Here is a 24,440-nt window from a genome sequence, read left to right on the forward strand (position 1 = left end):
GGGGAGGGGAAGGATACCTGGCGGGGGGACAACTCTTCCTAGGTAGGCTTCTACTGTCTCTGGGACAAAAGGGAGAAGGTGTCCATACCATACGTAGGCTGTTGGGCCCTTTGCTTCAGACAGCAGTATCATTCTGGGCAGCAGCTGTAGAGAGGAGAGTATCAGCCAATGTGGATTTTATAGTCCAGCTGGGTACCAGAGACTCCCTTGGCCTCTACCCAGACGCCTTCCCAGAGCCCTGGTTCTATACCCCACCTCTCTCAAACAAATGACACCGTTCCCTGCCTTCAACACTGGGGGCTTTGTCCATTTGCATTGGAGGGCGTAGCTGTGGAGGGTGAGGAAGGCATAATTTAGAGCCTAGAGCAGAAAAATACTTGAACAAAGGGGTTTATTAACTTTGAAAAGCCACAGGGCCGGATAGTTCTTTGTTAGTGTTGGTTTGGTTTGTGTACTGTGGGTGTGGTTCTGAGGGAAGCCCAGTTGGTAGGGAGCCCTGGCCAGATTGGTGTGCTAGTTCTGAAAGCTACTGCTTCCCCAAAAAAGCCCTTGAAAGACTTGAGTCTTTCATACTGGTTGGGGAGAGGAAAGGGAGGAAACCAGGAAGTTCATGATTTCCGACCAGGAAGATCAGTGTTGTTTTGAGAAATATGATTTAGTGAGCACCTACTATGGACTAACCTTGTTTTAATCCTTGTAGTGACCCTGCCTATGAGAGGTGAAAAAACACACTCTAGGTTATGTAGTTAGTAAATTGTGATACAGAGTTTCAAATATAGCTCTGACTGTAAAACTATACTTTTCCCTACTGTGCTACTCTGTTTGGGGTGAATGAGCCTGTTTGGCTTGGAGAAGACTCAAGAGAAGATGTATTCTCTGTCTTGAGATCACTGAGGGGCTGTTGTAGGAAGGAGGGGGCAATCATGTTCTGTGAGGTCAGAAGGAGCAGAGCTGGGACCCCATAGGTGAAAACTACAGGAAAAAAAAATTGAACTCTGACACAGAATTGAGCATATGGCACTCTCGGGGCCAAGGCCGGTCTGGATGGAAATCCTCAGAGGTGCGTGTTCACAGGCCATTGGGGGATTTGATCTCTTCCCTTCTTCCCTCTCTCTAAGTTGATGAGGCATAAGGAAGGAAGTCCATTCTGTCTGACCTTTGAGATCCATCATTCAGTGAGATCAGGGGCCTAGGAGGAAGGAGCTGGACTCCTTGGGAGGAATTGACAGAAGCTCTGGGGCCATCCTGGAATCCAGCAGTTGTCTGGCTGATGACCAGAGAGGAAGCTGACTGGAGAGGAAGCACCCTCCTTGGCACCAGTGATAAATAACAGGCAACAATGGGAAGCCATAGCTTGAGGAGTTACAAGGCCTGGTGGGAAAGGGAAGTGGGGCCCATAGTTCTTCCCGTTTGCCTTTGTTCGTTCTTGTGAGTGTGTTCACAGCTAAGGAGGAGAGAGAACACATTTTGTTACAGCAATTTTGTCACTTAGCCCCACTTCTAAAGCGTGAGGTTCTTCCGAGGGCTCTTGATTACCTAGGTGCCACTAAGGGGCAGTGCTGCCATAATAAGTTCCACTTTAAGAACCCTCTGCCTGGCTTCTCCTCAGCCGTGGTCTCTAGCTCTAGCTCTATTCTAGCTCTACCTGCCCCCTCCACTTAAGGTTTTGAGCTCTAGAAGAGAGGTGGAATCTCAGAGCATCCATCCATTCATTCATCTGTTCATTGACTGATTCAGTATTGACTGAAGGTCTACTGTGTCTCTAGGAGAATCTCTAGACCTATCAAACACCATCTCTGTCCTTAAGGAACTTGGAGTTACTCACCTATGGAAACAGAGAAAAGTACATGCAACTCTCCTCTCACATTGAATGAAACAAACACCCTTGAGGCTCAGGTTGTGTATAGAGGTGGTATATAGAGCATGGGATTTGGTGTCAGCCTTGGGTTCAAATTCTGTCCTGATATTCAGCTGTGTGACCTTGGATGGCTTGTTTAGCCTCTTAGGACTTTACTTTCCTCAGTAAAATAGTAATCACACTAATCTTAGAGATTTTGTAGTCTTATTTAATCCTTGAGTAAGTAAAGTGCCTGGTGCATAGCAGGCATTCTAATGTTGCTTATTCTTATTAAGGGCTAAATAAGTGGGTGGAATTTCCCCTGGGAGTTCAGATAAGGGAGCCATGAAATCAGGATGCTTTTCTGGCTCAGTGAAGGCCTTAGGACTTGTCGACTCTGCATTGAAGGCAGCAATCCCTTCTTCTCTTTTTTACCATTTTTGTTTTATAAAATAACTAATATCTATTATTATAATAATAGTATCCCCATCTTATAGATGATGAACTGAGGCTTGGAGAGGGGAAAAGACCTGTTTAAGGTCAGATAGCTAAGAAGTAGTATAGTGGCTTGAACCAAAGCTTATAGCATTTGCAATTTTCCCAGTGCCTTTTGTCAGCTGTGTCCTCTGTGACCTCCTCTTTATTTGCCTGTTTCCATTCTAAGAACAAAGTTTGGTCCCTAAACTTAGAACCCTAGCTGAATGGGTTCTGTGTTACAGAGCAGGTGGCGACTTGGGCACAGGCAGTGTGGGGTAGCAGAAGCAGCGATGGTGGCAGCCCTCCTGGAATTTTCCAGTTGTGTACTGATTTGCTTTCAGGTGGGTGGCTGATGCAGCTGCTGCCAAGCCTGTAATGGGATCTCAGTGGGCCTCAGGTGTTTGGGCTTTGGTGCAGTTTTGCACATAATTTCTCATGCAGTTTTCCTCTTGAGGCTCAAACCTTGCTTCCCAATCCTGCTCTGGGCTTCTGAAGTGACTGCTTATGTCACTAGTTTGTTTACTCAGATAGATGCATAAAGGATATGAGGAGGGGGGCTTTGGTTTCCAGAATTGACCTAATCTCCCCTCCCCTCCCCAGACCTCAGACGTAAGTAGCTTTCACATGCAAAAGAGAGGCAAAAGGGAGTTCTTGCTTACATCCAGATGCTCCTGGTAATTAGTGAGGATTTTCTCAGAGGCAAATCTCTTTCCCTCACTGGACCCCAGTTTTCTAGTTTATGCTGCTTGGATCCTGCAATGCTCCAGTCTGTTTGGGGGATTTCTATTGTGTGGCTGAATAGAATCCACAGCCAGTGTCTTACAAACTGAAGTCCTAGCCCCTCTAGGTGAATGTGGCAGGTTCCAGGAGGTACACAGAGCCGTGAGATGGATGTGATTTAGTATCTTGGCGCATCAGTTTTACTTGTAGATAATATCTATTTCATTATTAAAACATGGATATTTAAGGAGTAGAAAGTAAAATTTGCACAAATGATTAAGGTTAAAGCTTCAGGCTTCAAAAAAATTGTGGCTTGCAGCCATCTTCTTGTATCTCACGCTGCCACCCCCACCCCACCCCACCCCCGTCCCCCGGGTATATGCATTCATTATCTTCTGCTGCTTAAGGATTTCTTCCACGGCAGCTTTGAGAAATACTAGCTCAGGCCAGATGAGCTGGCTCTCTGGAATCAAAGGGAGCAAAGAAAGACATTTTTTTCTCAGGGATGCAGCCATTTCTCAGAGTGGAATGGTAAGGACCCGTCACTGGAGCCACAGATGTTCCTGGAACTGGGACCTAGATACTCTTTCCCACTAGAAAACGAGGTTTCTGTTTCCTCTGGAGTAAGGTCTCAGCTGGAGGCAAAGCTGGAAGCAAGCTAAGCTTGGCCTCATTTCCATATTTCAGGACTTTGAAATGGGGCCAAGAGTTGCCTGATCAAGTGATTCCCAGCGCCCTGTGGACCTTAATTGGAGTTTTCCTTATAGCCTGGGGTCCAGGGGTCATCTGTTTTATCCTTTGTTCTTTTTCAGTCTTGATTCTGACTTCAGACCATACTTCCTTCCCCCCACACCCTCACTTCCTCACTTTAGGACTTCAGTGGAGGCTAAGAGACATTGCTCATCTCTCCAAGCCCTACAGCCTAAGGAAGTGGAAAATTTATATACATCTGATTTCTCTGTATTCATAAGGGAAGAGGCAGTGCTCAGAGAGATTAAAATGCCTTGCTGATCTTTCTTTTGATATCGCTTTAGCTATTACTTTATCCTCAGAGATACTCTAGATCCTGGAACTGTTTTGGCTCCCATGATCCTCTTCTCATCAACCCCTACCCATCCCACTAGTGAAACAGACAACATGGTGCAAGAAGAGGCTAAGGAACTTACTCCTGGGACCTATGGGACTGGCTGTGTAGTCCGTGCCTTCCTCACTCCCTTTTAGTTCTGGGGTCTCTGAGCCTCTACAGCTGTACCATTGGTACAGGCAAAAACCAGTTGCTGCCCTACTAGTTCTGTTCCCAGTCTGCCCTGCCGTGACCTAGCATCCTGGCTCTAATGGTCCATTTTCAACATCTTCAGTGGGTCCCTTTCTCTCTTGGGGCTGAATTGTTTCTTGGAACTTATTTCTTTCCACCAATTGTACCTTGGCACATTATTATTTTGCAGCCTTGTGAAAAACCATTAGAATTGTTAATTAGGCCCTATCTTAGATATAGGATGAGATAAGAGGTGCTTTAAAAAAATCTTTCCTGTCCACATACTCTCCCTCTATCCTCTGCAAAAAAAGCCAAAATCACATTTCAACATGACTACTTTGTTGTCATCTAAAAACTGGTAATTCCTACTGCCTATTGACTTAGACTCAAGGACTCACCTTGCCATTGAATCCTGGACGTCTTTTGATCTTTCCTCATACCATGCACCTTCCTTCATTTATTTTTTCTAAGCATGTTCCTAGTTACCCAAGTTGGCAAGAGGTAGGTGGGAAATGGGGTTGTATTTCTTGGTCATTTACAAATAACCTAATTAGTAGAATGGTAGAACTTGAGAGCAGAAAGAGGTCGTTTAAGCCACACCATTCGTAGTAGATGGGGAAGCTGGATAGATGAGGAAGCTGAGGCCCAGATAGGGAAATATGGTACCTTAAGATCACACAGCAAGTTGGAGACAGAATTGAGACTTCCACTGAGGTTTTCTGATACCTGATTCAAGCTAGAAAGGGAAGGGCGATCACCATGCATACCCTGGTGAGCAATGAAGGTTAATGACCTCGGGATATGGCTTCTCTCCAAAGCTGTTGTTGATTGAGTCTAGTGGGAAAGCCAGGAACTATATCTAGATGCAGAGGTAGTCAAAGTTCATTGTCTGGCTGGGATATCTGGGCCAAAAGAGAGACAAGGGAGTTAGTCACTTGGGAACCCCAGAGCTTCTAAGATCCTTTGAGCCCTTGGCATTAGGAGATAGCATGCAAAAGAAAAGGGTATAGGTTTTGGAGTCATACAATTAGGATTCTAGTCTAGGCTCTGCAGTTTTAGACAGGTTGCCTCTCTAAGCCTTATTTTCCTCATTTATAAAATGGAGATAATAGCTATCTCATGGTTGTTCAGTGTTTGGTACCTGGCACATAACAGGTACTTTAATAAACATGATCTACTTTTTCCTTGGGACCTCTGAAGCTCTAGATTGTAAGCTCTGGGAGTGACTATGGGGCCTGGCCTTGGATGTGTAGTGCAGACTTTGGATACAGTGCAGTGTGTGTGTGTGTGTGTGTGTGTGTGTGTGTGTGTGTGTGTGAGCGTGCATGTGTGCGTTTTGAGGGGATATACTGATTTATTCACAGGGAAGACATAAGCAACACTGGGTCCTGGTTACCTGTTTCTAAGTCCAGGTACATTTCTTCACCTCAACCACCCCCCGCCAGCACCCCCCCCCCCAATAGAAGAAAATATAAAGAAGACTCTGATGCCAGCGTGACCTCATTAGGATGTGGCTCAGCTTTATTGCCTCTATCCCCAGTGGTGGGCATGCTGGGTTTGAGCCACCAGCCAGAACTATTTACATGCTAATGTCAGGGACTGGAAAACAGACCCCATCTGTCTTCTCCTGGCTGGCCTCCCTTTCCTGCCCACTGCTCAGCCAAGATGCCCAGAACACCACGGGGCCCCTCAGCTACTACACTGAGGTACTCACCCTGTTTCCACCCTCATTCCCACTCTCAACCTGTGTGAGTGGTAAAGGGGAATCATGACTGAACTCTAATCAGGACTGGAAAGAAGCATCTCAGCCCCTAGGCACAGCACAGCTTTGGGGTGTATAGATACCCCAGTCCCTGCTCTGTCTCCTCAAACATTCTTTATTTGGACATTGTAAATAGGATTCATTCTGAAGGGTGTGGGCATTATTCCTAGTTGCTAAACATAAAGAAGTAATCCAGGAGAACACGATTCAGGATTTAAACCAACAGTTTTTACCTTCAGCTTTTAATCCATCCTGGGTGTGTGAAGCTGCATGGCATAATTGAGGGGGGGGGGGTGGGGGGGTGGCAGAAAGCACTGGATTTGAATGGGTTTGTAGTCAAACAGACCTGACTCTGCTACTTACTAACTGAACCTTCACTTCTGAACCTTACTTTTATTATCTATAAAATGGGCCCAATTGTAATTATATCATAGGGCTATTGTGAAAATTCAAGGAGATAATGGATATCAAGTTATTGGTGTGTGGTCGTGCTTATAAGTAATCGATCCAGTCCCTACCTCAGTGAAAGTACTTTGTTCAGAGAGATGTTGACATCGTTTCTTAGCTCCTGCCCAAGTATATTTTCTTGCCAGACCCTGGGACCATGTGGGCTCCACATTTCTGTCCTCTGTGCCTGGCACAAGGTAGGCATTCAACTAGTGGTCGTTTTGTGTTTTGTCTTTCAGGTGGTGAAAACTATCGGCCTGAGGGAAGTTTGGTTTTTTGGTCTGCAGTACCAGGACACTAAGGGTTTCTCTACTTGGCTAAAACTCAATAAGAAGGTAATCGCTTATCCCATTGTCAGGTTTGGAATTCACTCCTCTACCAGATCTTTCTCAGGGGTGTAAAATGTGTTCGCTGGCAAATGCAGGGCATCTAGGGCTCAGTTTTTCATGAGTGAAAAATTCTGATCGACCACTAGATCAGAATAAGGGCAGATCTCTTGCTGTCTCCACTTGGACTCCTAACAGCGAGAATGGCCAGTGTCCAAGGAGGATGGGACCCACTTATGGACCATAGCCATTAGTAGTTCTTCAGGAGGGGATTGGTATCCTTTTTTCCTTTCCAAACTGAAGGGCTTTAGAAAATTTGTTAAACAGAGAGTCATAGACTATTAAACTGGAAAGAATCTTGAAAGTCTCATAATCTTATCTTGTCCCTTTTCTTGCCTGTCAACTGATACCTGAGCCCCATACAGATGTGTCCTTCTTTCTTGATTTTCTATCTCAGTTGAATTCCAAGTGGGATGGTTTAAGTATAGGTCCATTGAAACTCTCCACCTCCAAGCAGCATCTCTGCAGGAACATGGCAGTTCTCCATCTCATTATCCTCAAACTGGCTGACTTTGTCCTTGGAGGTCTCCATATTGTCCTATGGCTTATTTTCCTGACAGTGTCTAGGGGATGGGTGCCCCACCTTCTGCTGGCAGAGTCTTCTTTTCACAAAGAGTGGAGACTTCTGCTGGAAAAATGTGGAGCCGCTAATAGCCAATTTCAGGCTTTAAAAGACAGTCTGATTTGTGCTTTTGCCTATAGCCAATTCCCAGACCTCAGTCATACATCCTAGTCTTTACTTTGCTGATTTATGGAGTTGGGGGAGCCTTAAAAGAGGAGTTTCTTAAGCCTACTTTCAGAACGTGGGGGCAGCTGGATATATTGTCAGATGATGATGGCTTAAGGGCTTATGACTATCAGTGGGTGTTAGGTTATTTCAGGAAGAAATTCCCAACAGGAAGCAATTATGGATATGGGATTGGGTCCCCAATGAAAGTAATGTGTCTCTTTTCTGAATTACCAGGAGAATTGCCACCCAGCTCTTTGGGATTATCCAAATTGATGACTTTTCAGTGTCTTCTTCCCACCCTACAGCCACTCCCCCACCCCTAAAGTCTATTTTTTGAGAGCCCATAACCCCTTGCTGCTCCCAGGTGACTGCCCAGGATGTGCGGAAGGAAAGCCCCCTGCTCTTCAAGTTCCGGGCTAAGTTCTACCCTGAGGATGTATCCGAGGAATTGATCCAGGACATCACACAGCGACTATTCTTCCTGCAAGTGAAGGAGGGCATTCTCAATGATGATATTTACTGCCCACCTGAGACTGCTGTGTTGCTGGCCTCCTATGCTGTCCAGTCCAAGTATGGTGACTTCAATAAGGAAGTCCACAAGTCTGGCTACTTGGCCGGGGACAAGTTGCTGCCACAGAGGTGAGGTGATGTACTGGCCATCTGCCCTGGTCAGAGTGGGCTGCAGCCCAAAGCTGACTGATCCCTATTATACAGGGGTTGCCAGATCTGTCCCTCTCCACTAGGGTCTGTCTGAAGACCGTGTTATGCTGCTCAGACAGACACATTTGCATATGGCACCATACCCTGTTGTTATTTCTCTGGTTCTCAAAATAAAAAGCTTTTTTTCCTCCTCTGTTTGCCTAATTACAGGACTTCATTACCCTGTAAACAGGTGCTTATATAGAGAACCAGAGATGGATTGATTCTCCTTGCCCCGGTTCCATTTTCTCAATCCTTTTCACTGATTTAGACCTCTTATATCAGAGGTTCATAGGAGTGAGAAATACTTAAGCCAAGGATGTGGGGAGCTCAAACAGTCTTTTAATATTGATAACCAGTGTACAGAGATTTCTGCTTTTGTAAACTTCAAAATTGAACATTCTCAAACACTCATTATTCTTGTTTTAGCATCACAACAACACACAAAATGAATAAGGCAGCACAATCCTTATTGGCTCAGGAAATAGATGTGCAGAGGTGCTCACTCTGACCTGCTCAATCTCCCACAGCTCATTTAAGGTGACCTAGAACACTAGTCTCTTGATTTTTTTAACCCCACTGCATCCATTCGCTATTTTCATAGGCTTCTGGATTGGAAGGAAAAGTTCTGCTTCATTCTGGTAGCCTCAGTCCCAGTGGAGCTGTGGCAAATGTACAACTCACCTGAAGGTATTAGGGATAGTGGTTGTGCCCTCGGACTCTACCTAAGTCACTGCCATAATGTCTGAGATAGCATATTTAAAGCAAGCCTTGTTTATGATCTAGTAGATCTGGGAGGTTGAGCCCATTATCAATAGTTTCTCCCAGAGCCATTTTGGCTCAGTTCTTTGTTCTGTAGCCACAGGCTGTAATCTTATCCCTGAGCAATAGTCTCACAATTGCAAACTGTTGGTACCACAAAGATCTAGGAGAGTGTGTGCATGCCTCCACGAGGCCCGTTCCTACTCTTAGCCCCACAAGCCAGCACAGACTGTTGATATGTTATTGCTCTGCTTAGAGACCACAGCACATATTGGATTTTCTGGTTAAAGGTACAAAGGAAGGTGTTCCTATTGTCTTTCTTGGTCACCCATTCTGTATCTCTCATACCCCTCAGGCAGTTCCCTATGTCTAATTAATACCTCCTGCTGTAATTTCAGTCTGCTTCTGGTGTAATGACCCCACATTCTTTTTGCATCAACCCCTTAGGGAGCTAAGTAGACTTCCCTTTACCCCTGCTTTTGGACTTTGTGCTTTAAACTACTCACCATGCATTGTATTTCCAGGGTCCTGGAACAGCACAAACTTAACAAGGACCAGTGGGAGGAACGGATCCAGGTGTGGCATGAAGAGCACCGGGGCATGCTCAGGTAAGCCGGCCCTAGCAACTGTGGGCTCTACTGCCCCTGCAGGGAGAATGAGAGTTGGTTCTGGAGAGAGAAGAGGCAGAGGGCTAGGAACACTGGAGGACGTTGGAGAGAGAGAAACAGGAAATTAGAAATGGAAGGTAAATCAGGGCCATTATAAAGCTGTACTTTTTGTGAATGATGGCAACTGATAGCCCAGACAATTTTGACCATAAAGAAATGAAGGGGATCTCAGGATCCCTAGGGAGCTTCTGCACCACCAGGGGCTCCTCCCCAAGAATGAAATGAAGAAGGAGCTCTATAAACATGGCATACCATTTTGGAGTTGTCTAGTTGAAGAACATATCTTACCATTTTGCCATCACCACCTCACTTGCGCTTTGCTAATAATGTGCCTGCGTACGAGGCTTCTGTGATAGCTAACATGCCAGAGGCCAGCAAGGGTCAGCCTGCCTTTATTCCCCTTGGGAACCTCAGACCTGAGGCTCCTGTGAGCATTTTTTGGCAAAAGTCATGTTGTGCTCTGTTCGCCATCATCTGTTCACCTTCCATCCTCTTTCCCACCCCTTATAGCAAGATTCTTGTCAGAAGTGCAGAACAAGTAGGCTTTCTGTCTCCCTGGGTCTGATTCACAGGCTCCCCTATATTCCCTGCCCCCGCCCCACCCTGCTCTCTTGTTTAGGGAGGATGCTGTCCTGGAGTATCTGAAGATTGCCCAGGATCTGGAGATGTATGGTGTGAACTACTTCAGCATCAAGAACAAGAAAGGCTCAGAGCTGTGGCTGGGAGTGGATGCCCTGGGTCTCAACATCTATGAGCAGAATGACAGGTATAGTTCAGAGCTTACTTAGTTTTTTGGACCACTTTGACACCTAGGATTTGACAGAGTAGGATTATACTTCCTGGGTCCCACCTATATCATTCTTCTTCTACCTAGTTTAGACCAGTCCAGATGATTGTACAACCTCCCTCAGGCCTCTAAATCTTGCATTGACTAGACTTGCACTGTCCACTGTGGTAGCTTTTGGCCACATATAGCTGTTGAGCACTTGAAATGTGGCTGCTCTGAATTGAGATGTGCTATAAGTGTAAACTCCATACTGGACTTTGAAGACTTAGTGTGAATAACAGAATACAAAATGTCTCACTAATATTTTTAAAAATATTGATTTACATGTTCAAATGATAGTATTTTACATATACTGGGTTAAATGAACTGCTGTTATAGTTAATTCCACCTATTTCCTTTTACTTATTTTCATGTGGCTGTTAGAAAATTTAAAATTACATGTGTGGTTCTCATTATATTTCTGTTGGACAACACTGGTCTAAAACCTACCTTGTCACGATTTGTAATTAATCTCCTTTGCATATGATGATTAAGTGCCTTTTGGCCTGTAATCCCTCTTGCTACAGCCTTATCTCACTAGCTTATTTTTTTTCCTTGGATTGCTCTTTTTTTTAAAAAAAGTATTTTATTTATTTATTTATTTATTGCCATGTCGGGTCTTAGTTGCGGCACATGGGCTCTTTGTTGCAGTGCACGGGCTTCTCTCTAGTTGTGGCGTACAGGCTCCAGAGCACATGGGCTCAGTAGTTGCGACACGTGGGCTCAGTTGCCCCGCAGCATGTGGGATCTTAGTTCCCTGACCAGGGATCGAACCCGTGTCCCCTGCATTGGAAGGTGGGTTCTCAACTGGACCACTAGGGAAGTCCCTTCTTGGCTTGCTCTTGATGAGGATGAAGATCAGTATATTATTGTTTTGTGTAACTTCTGAGTCTTGGAACTCATTATTTACCTTCTCCCCAACTTTTACAACCTTGGGTAGAAGAGTTCCAGTTAAGTAGGGCTGGGGATTCTTGTGAGGGATTGTTACAAGGTCCATGCCTCAACAAAAAATAAAATTAAACAAACCTCAGATACTGGGACAAGGGATATGTTGATTGTGGTATCAGGAGGTCCTTTGTGCACCCTCAATGCTGGCAGCTGATGTGGTGGCATGTGATGACACTGGCTGAGCTGGCAATGAATCTACCTCCTTAAGGGAGAAGTTGGTGGTGGGGAGGGCAAGGCACCAACCCTCTAAGTCCTTCTTGTCTTGCCTTTATCCTAATGTTCTTGGCATCCATTTTTACAGACTGACTCCTAAGATAGGCTTCCCCTGGAGTGAAATCAGGAACATCTCTTTCAATGACAAGAAATTTGTCATCAAGCCCATTGACAAAAAAGCCCCGGTAAGTGACTCCTCCCACTGGCCAACACAGGTACTTGCCAAGGCCTGGATAATGCTAGAAGCAATTGTGTCATTCTATATTTCTCTCCCATTTTTGGCTTTTTTGTGTATGTGGGTGGGAATAGGAGGCACAAAAGGCGATTGGCAATGAAAGGGGATGCTGATGCCAAGAAATGGTCAGGAGGCATCCTATAACTGGTGCCACACTGCTACCTGTGTCTCAGGAGAAGCATGGATTATGGAGAGCCACAGGCAGTCTAATTACTGCCTCTTAGCCACTGTCTTTTACTTCCCTGAGGCTCTGGGGTAGAAACAGAGAGTACATCTTATCTTTTAAAGCCTCTAGGCCCTAGAAAGTGGAAACTGTTCATGTACTTGATTTATCTTTAATTGTGGAGAAAGGACAGAGCCAGGAGAAGTCCAGATCCAAAGATGATTCTCCAGGTGTTCTTTTTGTTATAACTTTGCTGCTGTCCTCTCAAGACTTCTCTCCAGAGCAATCCAAAATCAAGAAAGTGCTTTCAGTCCAGTCATTCCTCTAACATGCTTGCCACACCTGTCACCTACTCAGTTGCCTGTGGCTGACAAGACTGGAAAGCTGGTGCTTGGGAATAGGATAGAAAACTGAGATGAGAGTCTCCTCTTTTGATGTACCTCATGTCCAACAAGGGCCAATGGCCATGCTGAACCAGACCTTTCTCATGAGGCCTCAGCCATTCTTCTCCAGCTCCGAGGTCTCTGAACTTGCCCTGCTAGGAACTTTATATATGTTGTCTCTTTAAACCCTCAATGACATTGTCAGGTAGGTAGTAGCATACCTATTTTATAAATGATGAAATTGAGTTTCAGAGGGATGGAGTGATTTGCCCAAGATCACACAGCTAAAAATGATAGAGCTGGGATTTACACCTAGGTTGTTTGACCTCTGGTTCTTGTGCTTCTTCTACTGCACCCTAAGCTATGTGAGACGGTAGCAGTTTGGGTTCAGCGGCAGAGGAGCTGGTGGTTAGCCCATCTGCTGGTGACCTTGGTCCAGTGGTATTTGTAGTAACAAACTCAAACTCACTGGATTTTCTTGTGTGTGTGTGTTTTTTGTTTTTTTGTTTTTTTTTTTGTTTTGTTTTGTTTTTTTTTTTTAATACTGCTGCTGTGCTCAACTTTCATCAGAAAAAGGTAAGTAACAAAGCCAGCTGAGATCAAGGGCATATTTAAAAAACAACAACCAGGATAATCGATGTTCAGGAGATTTATATATTCATGTATGTATTTACAAACTGCCTTATTCCAAACAGGATTGAAGGGACTGGGTCTAGGATATGCTTTTAGGAGATTATAGAACCAGTCCAGCCCACCCATACTACACTCACCACGGTATTATGCAGGGATTATTGGGCCTCTAAGAGAGGCCCCTGAGACCCAGCAGGATATCTAATTAGCAGATAAAGTCAGTTTCTATCTTTCAGTTGCATTGAGGGTATTTTAGGATGCTTTTCATAAGCAAAGGTTGAAAGAAATTGTGGCTCGGTGGAAAGAGCACTGGTTTCGGAGTCAAGAAGCCTGGGTTCTAGCCCTGGGTCTGCCACTAACCTGCCATCTGACCCTGGGCAAGTCACTTCCCCACTCTGATAATTGGTCTTCCCATCTGTAACGTGATCTTTCCAGTGCTTTTGGACTTAGCTTTTCAGAAGGCAGAAGCCCACCTTCATCTGTCCCTCTAAACTCTTTCTGACTGCTGGTTTTCCACCAGGACTTCGTCTTCTATGCTCCTCGGCTGCGGATTAACAAACGGATCTTGGCTCTGTGTATGGGGAACCATGAGCTATACATGCGCCGCCGTAAGCCCGACACAATCGAGGTGCAGCAGATGAAGGCACAGGCCCGGGAGGAGAAGCACCAGAAACAGATGGAGCGGTAGGTGACATGGAACTGAAGTGGGGGCCGGGGCTGCGGCAAAGAAGCTTCTCAGAGGTGCCAAGCCTGCTAAAGGCAAGGCATGAAGCCATCCTGGTACTGGGGGAGAGAGAGCTGTACAGGGATACACCCCTTCCATTAAGTCTCAGGCATCCCCATCCCCAGGAGGCAGGCATTTAGAACCCTAGGATTTCAGAGGCTCATAGGAGGGAGGGGCATTTCATAGTTCCCCATTATCTATGACCCTCATGCCATTGCTCTTCTAGGTGGACTCTGGGTTGCTCTGGGCTATCTGACCAGTATCGCAGCAGTAGCAGAAGGCTTCATGCACATTTAAACCTGGACTCTAGGGTTTTTTGAGTGGAATTGGGCAGAGCCACCAGAATTTTCCCTACCAAGCCCTTTTGCACTGCGGCCCCTTGCTACTCAAAGTGCATTAAAGCTCAGCAGCATCAGCATCAACTTTGGAACTTATTAGAAAGGCAGTATTCTGAGACCTACCCCAAAGCTGCTGATTCAAAATCTGCAACTTAAGATCCTAGTTGAACATTTCTTCAAAGAAGATATGCAAATGGCCAGCAGGCACATGAAAACACCCTTAGTCATTAGGGAAATGCAAGTCGAAACCACAGTGAGGTACCACCTCATACTCACTAATATGGATATAATAAATGAAAACAGAAAATAACAGTTGTTGGCAAGGGTATGGAGAAATTGGAACTCATGCTCATTGCTAGTGGGAATGTAAAATGGTTCAGCTGCTGTAGAAAACAATTTGATGGTTCCTCAAAAAGTTAAATGTAGAATTACCATACAATTCCACAATTCCACTCCTAGGTATATACTGAAAAAAATTGAAAACAGGTGTTCAAACATGTACATGCACATACCTGTTCATAGCAGTGCAATTCACAATAACCAAAAATTGGAAACAGCCCAAATGTCTATCAGTGAATGAATGGATAAACAAATTGTACAGCCATCCAATGAAATATTATTCAGCCATTAAAAATTTTAGAACAAAGTATTGATACATACTACAATGTAGATGAATCTGTAAAACATTATGCTAAGTGAAAGAAACCAGACACAAAAGGTCACATATTGTATTATTCCATTTATATGAAATATCCAGAATAGATAAACAGAAGGCAGATTGGTGGTTGTCAGGGGCTGGAGGGAGGGGAGATGTGGAGAAACTGCTTAATACCAGGTATGGGTTTTCCTTTGGAGTGATGAAATGTTTTGGAACTAATAGAGGTAGTGGTCATACAACATTGTGAATGTATTAAATGCCACTGAATTATTCACTTTAAAATGGTTAATTTTATATTATGTGAATTTCACCTCAGTAAGTTATTTGAAAAATAAGATCCCTGGTGATTCCTGTGCATGTTAATGTTTGAGAGCACTGTGTTAGTAGATACTCTGTCATAAAGAGTTTGGAACCTCAGGAGGCTTCTAATCTAGTAGGCTGGAAAATGACTCCGTGTATGAGAGGTTAGACACCAAAGTTCACATTTATTCTGAAAAAATGAAATTAGGGGCAGTTTACAGAACTGGATCTGGCAGGAACCTGCCCTCAAGGACCTCACAGTATAGTGGAAGAAAGGGAAAAAACAGTATATATATAACAGTTCAAGGTACCAATGCTGTGTCATTCATTCACTCAATATATATTTATTGAGCAGTGAAAAAAAAAAGACAAAAATCTCTGCTCTGCTCCCATGAAGCTGTCATTCTAGTGGGAAGAGACAGACAGATCAAATAAGCATATTATATGGTATGTGACATGATAAGAAGTACTATGGAGAAAAATAACAGGGAGGAGGGATGTGGAGAAGGATAGGCCAAGTATTCTGAGGGGTCAGAAAGAGAAAAGACATCTAGCCAAGGGAGAAAAGAAGGCCTCCTGGAAGAGGCGCTGGGGCAAGAAAAAGCAAATACTTATTTTAGATTTACAACAAATTCTGGGGAAAAGGAGCCTAGAGCTGAGCTTCAGAGGGCAGGCAGAGGACTGATGCCCTAGCCATAGGGATCACCAGACTTGAACCACAGTATATCAGCACAGATCCAAAACTTTTCTCCCTGTAACTTTATAAGGTAGATAGGGCAGGACTTATTTGGCCATTTTACAGATAAGGTTACTGAGAACAAGAGCAAAGAAATGATGTAGCTAAGGGCACCCACTGATTACCCACTGGGTAGTGGACAATCTGAGAGTCCAGGTTGGATCTCCTGATTCTGAGACAAAGTGACAGGGCCCTGAGCATACCGGCCCATGTAGGGCTATGATGTAAGGACAAGAATGTAGAGAGAAGGGAGAGTGGTCTTGCCTCACAAGCCCTGAGTGTGTTGGATGGGTGGGGACTGAGGGGCCAGGGCCAGGGAGCCTTGGGGATTCCAAGGCTTCCATGTGGCCTTGCTATCCTGTTCCATCCCTTCTTTCTCCTTTCCTAGTGCTCTGCTGGAAAATGAGAAGAAGAAACGTGAGATGGCAGAAAAGGAGAAGGAGAAGATTGAACGGGAAAAGGAGGAACTGATGGAGAGGCTGAAGCAGATCGAGGAACAGACTAAGAAGGCTCAACAAGGTGAGGCTTGGAGTCACCTTGGAGACTGGGTTTTCCCACAGTCTGACTCTATGAGCTGGAAACCCTTCTGTCTGAGCTGCAGACTCAGGCCATATATTCCAGATATGGCTAAAGAATAGAGGAGTGATGGGGCAAGAGGAAGAGTGCCTAGAACTTTCTGCCAGCTGTGTCCTGGGGTGAAGCATTTCCAGGAAGGAAGTTAGGCGTCCCTTCTTGATCTCTGCACTCTTCACCACCTTTCCCCTACCTTCTCTTCCCAGAACTGGAAGAACAGACCCGCAGGGCTCTGGAACTTGAACAGGAGCGGAAGCGTGCCCAGAGCGAGGCTGAAAAACTGGCCAAAGAGCGTCAAGAAGCTGAAGAGGCCAAGGAGGCCCTGTTGCAGGCCTCCCGGGACCAGAAGAAGACCCAGGAACAACTGGTAAAGCTACAAAATGGGCTGGGATTATGGGACCTGAGTTTTCTCTTCTGTCTGCCTACCTATTCGCAGCTACCTCTGCTTGCAGGACTGGTTCTTTCCAGCAGGGTAACTCTCAGCAGGCTTCCAGCAGATAGCTCCTTCAGAAGCAAGCTGAGAAGTCATTTTGCAAATACTCTTCCCTAACCCTTACTTTTATTCTCTTTCTTAGCAATTGGGGATTTGGGCTGATGACCTGAGAAAGGAGAGAGGGAGGAAAGAAGTAAAGGGATTCACACTTGATTGACTAGCTACGTGTGTTACAAGCTATACTAGCAACTTTTCCCTTTTCCTTACTTCCTTATTTCCTCTTCCTAATAACCCTATGAGATTAATCCTTGTGGGATAATATGCCCAGATAAGGAAATTAGGGCTCAGAGAGGTTGAAGAGACTCATCAGAGGTCACACTGTTGTGACTGAGTAAGAATGAGAAGTCATTTCTGCCTCTCTTTTAAAGGTTGCTTTCATCACAATTTCCAAGGGTTCTGTGACTCAGAAATTAAGAACCTGTGTCCCAAAGTCCTTGACATATGCTCTCCCCCTGTACCGTTTGGAGTGGGAGTGCAGGAACCTAAAACCTAATTCTCAGGGGGAAACGTCCTCTGGGAGATTTGCCCAAAGTGTGAGGGCGTACATAAGCTTTATTCCCTTCTTCAGATCACTTTGTGACACTTGAGTGTCATTCCTATACTTGTCCTGGGAAGAGTCTTAGTGGAGCCCTGAGCATTGTAGGATAACAGGAAAGGGTCTGCCACTTCAGGCAGTGACACAGTGATCTCCAAAGCTTTACTGAGGCCCTAACTGTGCAATTGGCAATAACAAGAGGGAGAGAGGGAGAGAGAGAGATGAGGAAGAGCCAGAGATGACACACTGTTTGTCCTCAGGTCTATAGTCTAGGCAGGGAGCTCTGACTTATAAGGAAATAGTTTGGAGTTAATAGGGTGCTATAGTAGATCTGAGAATAAGAGTGTTCCTCTGGGCTTCCTGGAGGAAGTGTGGTAAAAAGAGCCTCCAGAGCAGCAAGCAAGTGGAGCAGCAAGTCCCCTGTTAGTTCTCAGGGGATCTGGGGTTGAAGACACCTGGGGCCTGAGGACCAGAAGGCCCACCTCTCATAAGCTTCCAATTGATCCACAGGCCTTAGAAATGGCAGAGCTGACAGCTCGGATCTCCCAGCTGGAGATGGCCCGACAGAAAAAGGAGAGTGAGGCTGTGGAATGGCAGCAGAAGGTAAGATACAGTGCCCAGGACAAAGCAGTGTGGGATGGGGTATCATATGCATAGGCTCCAGTTCCTTAGATTCTTTTATTTATTTATTTATTTTTAAAGATAATACCTGGAAGTATCTTTTATTTTATTTTTTATTTAAAAAAATATTATTTTTTTAACATCTTCATTGAAGTATAATTGCTTTACAATGGTGTGTTAGTTTCTGCTCTACAACAAAGTGAATCAGCTATACATATACATATATCCCCATATCTCCTCCCTCTTGCGTCTCCCTCCCACCCTCCCTATCCCACCTCTCTAGGTGGTCACAGAGCACCGAGCTGATCTCCCTGTGCTATGCGGCTGCTTCCCACTAGCTATCTATTTACATTTGGTAGTGTATATATGTCCACGCCACTCTCTCACTTCTTCTCAGCTTACCCTTCCCCCTCCCCGTGTCCTCAAGTCCATTCTCTACGTCTGTGTCTTTATTCCTGTTCTGCCCCTAGGTTCTTCAGAACCATTTTTTTTTGATTCCATATATATGTGTTAGCATACGGTATTTGTTTTTCTCTTTCTGATTTACTTCACTCTGTATAACAGACTCTAGGTCCATCCATCTCACTGCAAATAACTCAATTTCATTTCTTTTTATGGCTGAGTAATATTCCATTGTATATATGTACCACATCGTCTTTATCCATTCATCTGTCGATGGACACTTAGGTTGCTTCCATGTCCTGGCTATTGTAAATAGTGCTGCAGTGAACATTGTGGTACATGTCTCTTTTTGAATTATGGTTTTCTCAGGGCATATGCCCAGTAGTGGGATTGCTGGGTCATATGGTAGTTCTATTTAGTTTTTTAAGGAACCTCCATACTGTTCTCCATAGTGGCTGTATCAATTTACATTCCCACCAACAGTGCAAGAGTGTTCCCTTTTCTCCACACCCTCTCCAACATGTATTGTTTGCAGATTTTTTGATGATGGCCATTCTGACCGATGTGAGGATTTGGGTTTCTTCACGCTTCCATCCTTCCTTGACAGTGGGTATCATGGGAGAAGGAGCTCAAGGCTTTCTCAAATACTTCCCAGAATTCTCCAATACCCCCAGGGAATTTGGTACAATTACTCCTATTATACAGCTGAAGGAACTCAGGATCAGTCAGACAAAGTGACTTGGCCTACCTGGTGCCTGCTTTCTGCTGGGCCATTCTAGGCACAGCAGAAAGCCGCAAGTTAGCCTGGTCTGACTGCCAGTCCTTCTCTTCCTCTGTTACTGGACAGGCTCAGATGGTACAAGAAGACTTGGAGAAGACCCGTGCAGAGCTGAAGACTGCCATGAGCACGCCTCATGTGGCAGAGCCTGCCGAGAATGAGCAGGATGAGCAGGATGAGAACGGTGCAGAGGCCAGCGCCGAACTGCGGGCTGATGCCATGGCCAAGGATCGCAGCGAGGAGGAACGTACCACTGAGGCAGAGAAGAATGAGCGTGTGCAGAAGCACCTGAAGGTATCGAGGCATGGTCATGGAGACCATGTGTATTGACTTAGTAGCCCATGGCCTTCCCTAGATCATCCGGGCACGGGAGCAGTAGAGGAGCCTGTCTCAGTGCTGTGTGGGAGCTTGAGCATTTCTCAGTGAGAACTTTCAGGGAGGGCACCTCTCACTTATTTATTTTTTATTTATTTATTTATTTTATAAATTTATTTATTTATCTTTGGCTGTGTTGGGTCTTCATTGCTGCGCATGGGCTTTCTCTAGCTGTGGCACGCAGGCTCGGTAGTTGTGGCACATGGGCTTAGTTGCTCCGTGGCATGTGGGATCTTCCCGGACCAGGGCTCGAACCCATGTCCCCTGCATTGTCAGGCGGATTCTTAACCACTGTGCCACCAGGGAAGTCCCACCTCTCACTTATTAATCAGAGCCTGGACCGCCTCTTCCTTTTTTTTTTTTTTTGTTTTTTTGCACCGTCCTCCACCCATATTCCATGTACCTCATATTCAGAAAATACTTAGTTGTCACAATTCCTACTTGAATCTTTGGTGTATTGTTCTACTCTCAGGATTCTGTCATCAGTTGATCTGCTAAGTTGGTGTTTTGGTTTTTTTGTTTTGTTTTTCTAAATTCTTGCCCCACTGCAGTTCTAACAGGGCTGGAAATGGCTCTCAAAAAATGTGTGTGTCTGTGTTTGTGTGTATAAAGAGGTGGGCAGGGGTGGGGGTTGAGAGAGAAAGGTGGTGGAGAGGGTGGGAGGGAGGTAAGAAGGAAATAAATCAGGAAATACATCTGATTAACGAGGGGAGGTAAAATGAGAGGAAGCCATTAACCCCTTATCCCCTTGCACCCTCACAGGCCCTCACTTCAGAGCTGGCCAATGCCCGTGATGAGTCCAAGAAGACTGCTAATGACATGATTCATGCTGAGAACATGCGACTGGGTCGAGACAAATACAAGACCCTGCGCCAGATCCGGCAGGGCAATACTAAGCAGCGCATTGATGAGTTTGAGTCCATGTAATGGGCACCCAGCCTCTAGGGACCCCTCCTCCCTTCTTCCTTGCCCCCACACTCCTACACTCTTGCCTAACTCACACTGTGCTGGAGCCACTAACTAGAGCAGCCCAGGAGTCATGCCAAGCATTCAGTACAGCCATGGGACCAAACCTAGCCCCTCAGCCTTCACTCACTTCCCTAGGCAGAGAGACGGCCCACTGTGGTGATGATGGGACCCTCTTTTTCCTCTATCCCAGGTGATCTAGCTTGCTAGAAGAGATCACTTTCTCAGCTCAGAGGCACTTCCCACTTGATTTGGGAAATACCCCCACATTTACTGTTGCTCTGCAGGAGTCAAGTGTAGTATGTTGAAAACTGGCCCCCACCACTGCCTTCCTCTTCATGGTCCTGTGATTTGCAGAATTGGAACATCACAGGGTTTAGAGAAGGAGGTGGAGCCTTGGCTGTATGTTCTAGGATGTCAACTGCCCTAGGATTAGGCCTCCCAGTGTCCATTCCTTCTAGAGTTGTTTAGGCTTTGTAATGATCGGAGGCTAAAAAGATGTTCACTCATTCTTCTCTCTACCTCCCAGATTGGGCCTGTTACAAACTCGGTCCCAGTAAACCTTGTCCCTGAGTTCAGGGACTCAGTTTCTCTTCAGGGTGATATGGGGGAGACAGTGCCTGCAAGAGGCTTCACCAACATCCTGGAAGGCGGTTGGCCATTCTGTTCAGAAAAGATTGGGTAGAGGATCTGCCCCTATGCCTTATGGGAGCCTAGACTTGTTTCAAGTGAGCTCTATGGGCAGAGATATCCCTTACTTATTATTCTCTGTTCCTCTTCCCCTCTTGGGATCTGCCCCTCCCCACTCCAATCCCCAAACCCCCTCCAGGTAGAACAGTAGGGATGGTTACCCCCAAGCCCAGCCAGCCCCATCCAGAACTCTTGCTAAAGGGAGGAAATATTCACACGTGGCTTCAGTATTTTACCTGCCAGGGGTCCCAGACCACTTCTCCCTTCAGAGTTACTTGGACCACAGCTCCTGTTTCAGGGCCATTAAGGCCTTGGTTTGGTGAGCCCTGGATCTTGGTGTCAGTTGGCTCAATTGGTGAGTGGGTGGAAGAAGCTGAGTATGGTGAGAGAAGCTCGTGGCCCAGATCCTACAGTTTACACCTCTCCAAGGTGGTGATTGGGTCCTGCCTCTGTTTAATAAACCTCTAACCCAGGTCTTGCCACCAGCTGTGCTATCCCTTGGAGCTGTAAACCAGAGAGCTGTTAGGGGCTCTGGCCTGGTCCTTTTCACACCCCCACCTCTTTCTTTCAACCCAGGAGCAGCCTCCTCCTCCTCTCTGTCTCATGTGTGCTCTTTTTCTTTCCACCAGTATTATATATTTTAGTGGCATCTAACTCAATATTGATTTCTGTGTTTCTTGCTAATGCACCCTTAGAAGATATTAGTGTTGGGACAGGATCGTTTTGGCCTCATTCCCTTGCCACCCCTACACCTAGGAAGCATATACTATATTGTAAAAGAATATTTTGCCAGAAAAATTAATGTAGGAAGCTTTCAGTATTAGTGATATCACCTGTCACTATAGGTCATACAATCCTTTTTTAAGGTTCTTGGTATTTGGTTTTATTGTTCCTTTTTTTGCCTTCTCCTCAGCGTTCATTCCCCAAGGGGCCCTACTGTCCTTCCATGCAGTGCCCCTAGCCCAGAGTCCATGGCTTTGATCCCTCCCTCCCCTTGCCTCCTGCTTGACCTTGCGGAGTCTTATGTGCATTGCTGTGAATTATATTGACACTCTCTTGGTGATATGCCCTATATTGGCTAAATCCAAACCTGGAATTGTGGGGCAATCTAGCTGCCTTAAAGTTAGTACCCCCCGCCCCAGGGAAGCTGGGGAAAAAGGTTAGATTTTATATTCAGTTTTTTTGTGTGTGTATTTTTGGGGTTTTTAAAATTTGTTTTCGGAGGGGTTTATGCTTAACCAATGTTCTATTTCAGTGCCAATAAAATCTAGGAAGACTTCACTGTGACTTGATCTTTCTTTGTGGCATGAGTGGGTGGCTGTAAGATACTTCACTGTAATTTGCACTCTGTGGACCACTTTCCTATCCCTGGTCTCATTTCATTCTCACTTCAGTCCTATGGAGAGTGGATTTGACTATCCTCGTTTTATAGAGGAGGAAATGGACTTGAAAAAGTAGAATAACTGCCCAATGGCACAGAACTGTATGACTTAATAGCCTGTGTCCTTTCCATAGCCCTAGGCCATTTTTTTCTGGTGTAGATGGGCCCTGTATTGACCATATGATGCTCCTGGGCTTTTTTGGCATTGGGGCTTTGGGGCTGCTTGTGGGGGGTGGTTTATATCTCTGGACTCCCCCTGGGGTGGTCAGGCCCTATCCTGCCTCTTTTCAGGAAGGCCTCCAGGCTTGCTCACCTCCTATTATCCTCACTTATTGCAGTGCCAGTGAAGGTCATAGAAATTACCTTGAGCCCTGTTGCAAAAGGTAGTAAGGAGTGGAGTATGAAGTAAGAATGGAGACTAGTATATGTATGTACAAAAGATGTACTTTATGGTTTATAAAACATGGCAATTTTGTAGCCTAGATATGGTTATCCCAGTTTTACAGACGAGGAAACTGAGACCCAGATCAGCCTTCCAGGCCGTCTTGGACCTGGCATACTCTCTCACTTACCAGCTCCCTTCTTGGTGAGCCAATACTTGCAAGGAAAAGTAAGTATGTATTCTGTGAGCTTTAAATCCTTACGACAACCCTTTGAGGCAGTGGCTCTCAAACTTGTCTGCATATTAGAATCTTAAAGATTCCAAAGCCTGGACCACATCCTCAGATCAAATTATAATCTCTAGTAGTGGGACACAGGTATCAATGTATTTAATGATTCCAAAGTGTAGGTTTCCAGCAGTTAAGGAAGTGGGGGGAAGCCATCTGAGAAGTAGATCTGGATATATAAGAGAGTAACATGAGATATCCTTGCAGTGATACTCTATCTTGATTGTGTCAATATTAATATCTTGGTTGTGATGTTATACCATAGTTTACAAGATATTACCATTGGTGGAAAGTGAATAAAGTGTACATGAGATCTCTTTGTATTATTTATCTTATAACTGCATGTGAATCTACAGTGATCTCAAAAGAAAAAGATTTAATTTTTAAAAGGGGTGGTGGTACTCCTGGGTATATATCCAAGAGTAATGAGTGCTTCTGTCCACCAAAAGACGTAGCAGTACTATTTGCAATAGCTCCAGATCTGAAAACAACACAAATATTCATCAACTAGAGAATGGACAAAACTGTAGTATATTCATACAATGGTATATTGCTCAGCAGTAGAAATTAAAGAAAAAACAACTACTGACACAACAATATGAATGAATCTCACAGGTAATATCTTGTACAGAAAAAAAAAGTAGACACAAAAGAGAACATATAATTCCATTTATGTTGAGCTCTAGAGCAGGCATGGTTGTCTGGAGCTGGGGTGGGAGGGATTGACTGGAAAGTGGCACAAGGAAACCTGAAGTCATGGAAATACAATTGGTTTGGGTGGTGGATACAGGGTATAAACATGTAAAAATTCATCAAGGTGTATGTAAATTACAAATCCATGAAAAAGAAAAGATAAGGGGGGGGGGTTCCCTCGCTGCAAAAGTTTGAAAATATCTAGAATAATGGTTCTCAAATTATACTGTCTATTGGAATCACTTTGTGGGCTGCTTAAAACAGATTACTAGACTCCACCTCCAGAGTCTCTGATTCAGTGGGTCTGAAGTGGAACCTGAGAATTTGCATTGATGCTGCTGTTCCAGGGGCCACACTTTGAGAACCAC

General features: G+C 45.0%; 1 protein-coding gene across 1 annotated transcript in view; it reads left to right on the top strand.

The window, feature by feature from the left end:
* The window catches only part of MSN (moesin), a 66,578-nt gene extending 43,967 nt beyond the window's left edge, over positions 1-22,611 (top strand). The window contains exons 3-13 of the mRNA XM_057537908.1: positions 6,738-6,833; positions 7,979-8,253; positions 9,600-9,683; positions 10,363-10,509; positions 11,819-11,915; positions 13,662-13,825; positions 16,286-16,416; positions 16,677-16,837; positions 18,009-18,101; positions 19,369-19,593; positions 20,437-22,611. Coding sequence (XP_057393891.1) covers positions 6,738-6,833; positions 7,979-8,253; positions 9,600-9,683; positions 10,363-10,509; positions 11,819-11,915; positions 13,662-13,825; positions 16,286-16,416; positions 16,677-16,837; positions 18,009-18,101; positions 19,369-19,593; positions 20,437-20,601 — 1,638 coding nt within the window. The 3' untranslated portion in view covers positions 20,602-22,611. The remainder of the gene's footprint in view (positions 1-6,737; positions 6,834-7,978; positions 8,254-9,599; positions 9,684-10,362; positions 10,510-11,818; positions 11,916-13,661; positions 13,826-16,285; positions 16,417-16,676; positions 16,838-18,008; positions 18,102-19,368; positions 19,594-20,436) is intronic.
* The last annotated feature ends 1,829 nt before the right edge of the window (positions 22,612-24,440 follow it).

Source organism: Balaenoptera acutorostrata, chromosome X (genome assembly GCF_949987535.1).
Source record: "Balaenoptera acutorostrata chromosome X, mBalAcu1.1, whole genome shotgun sequence".
Lineage (NCBI taxonomy): Eukaryota > Metazoa > Chordata > Mammalia > Artiodactyla > Balaenopteridae > Balaenoptera > Balaenoptera acutorostrata.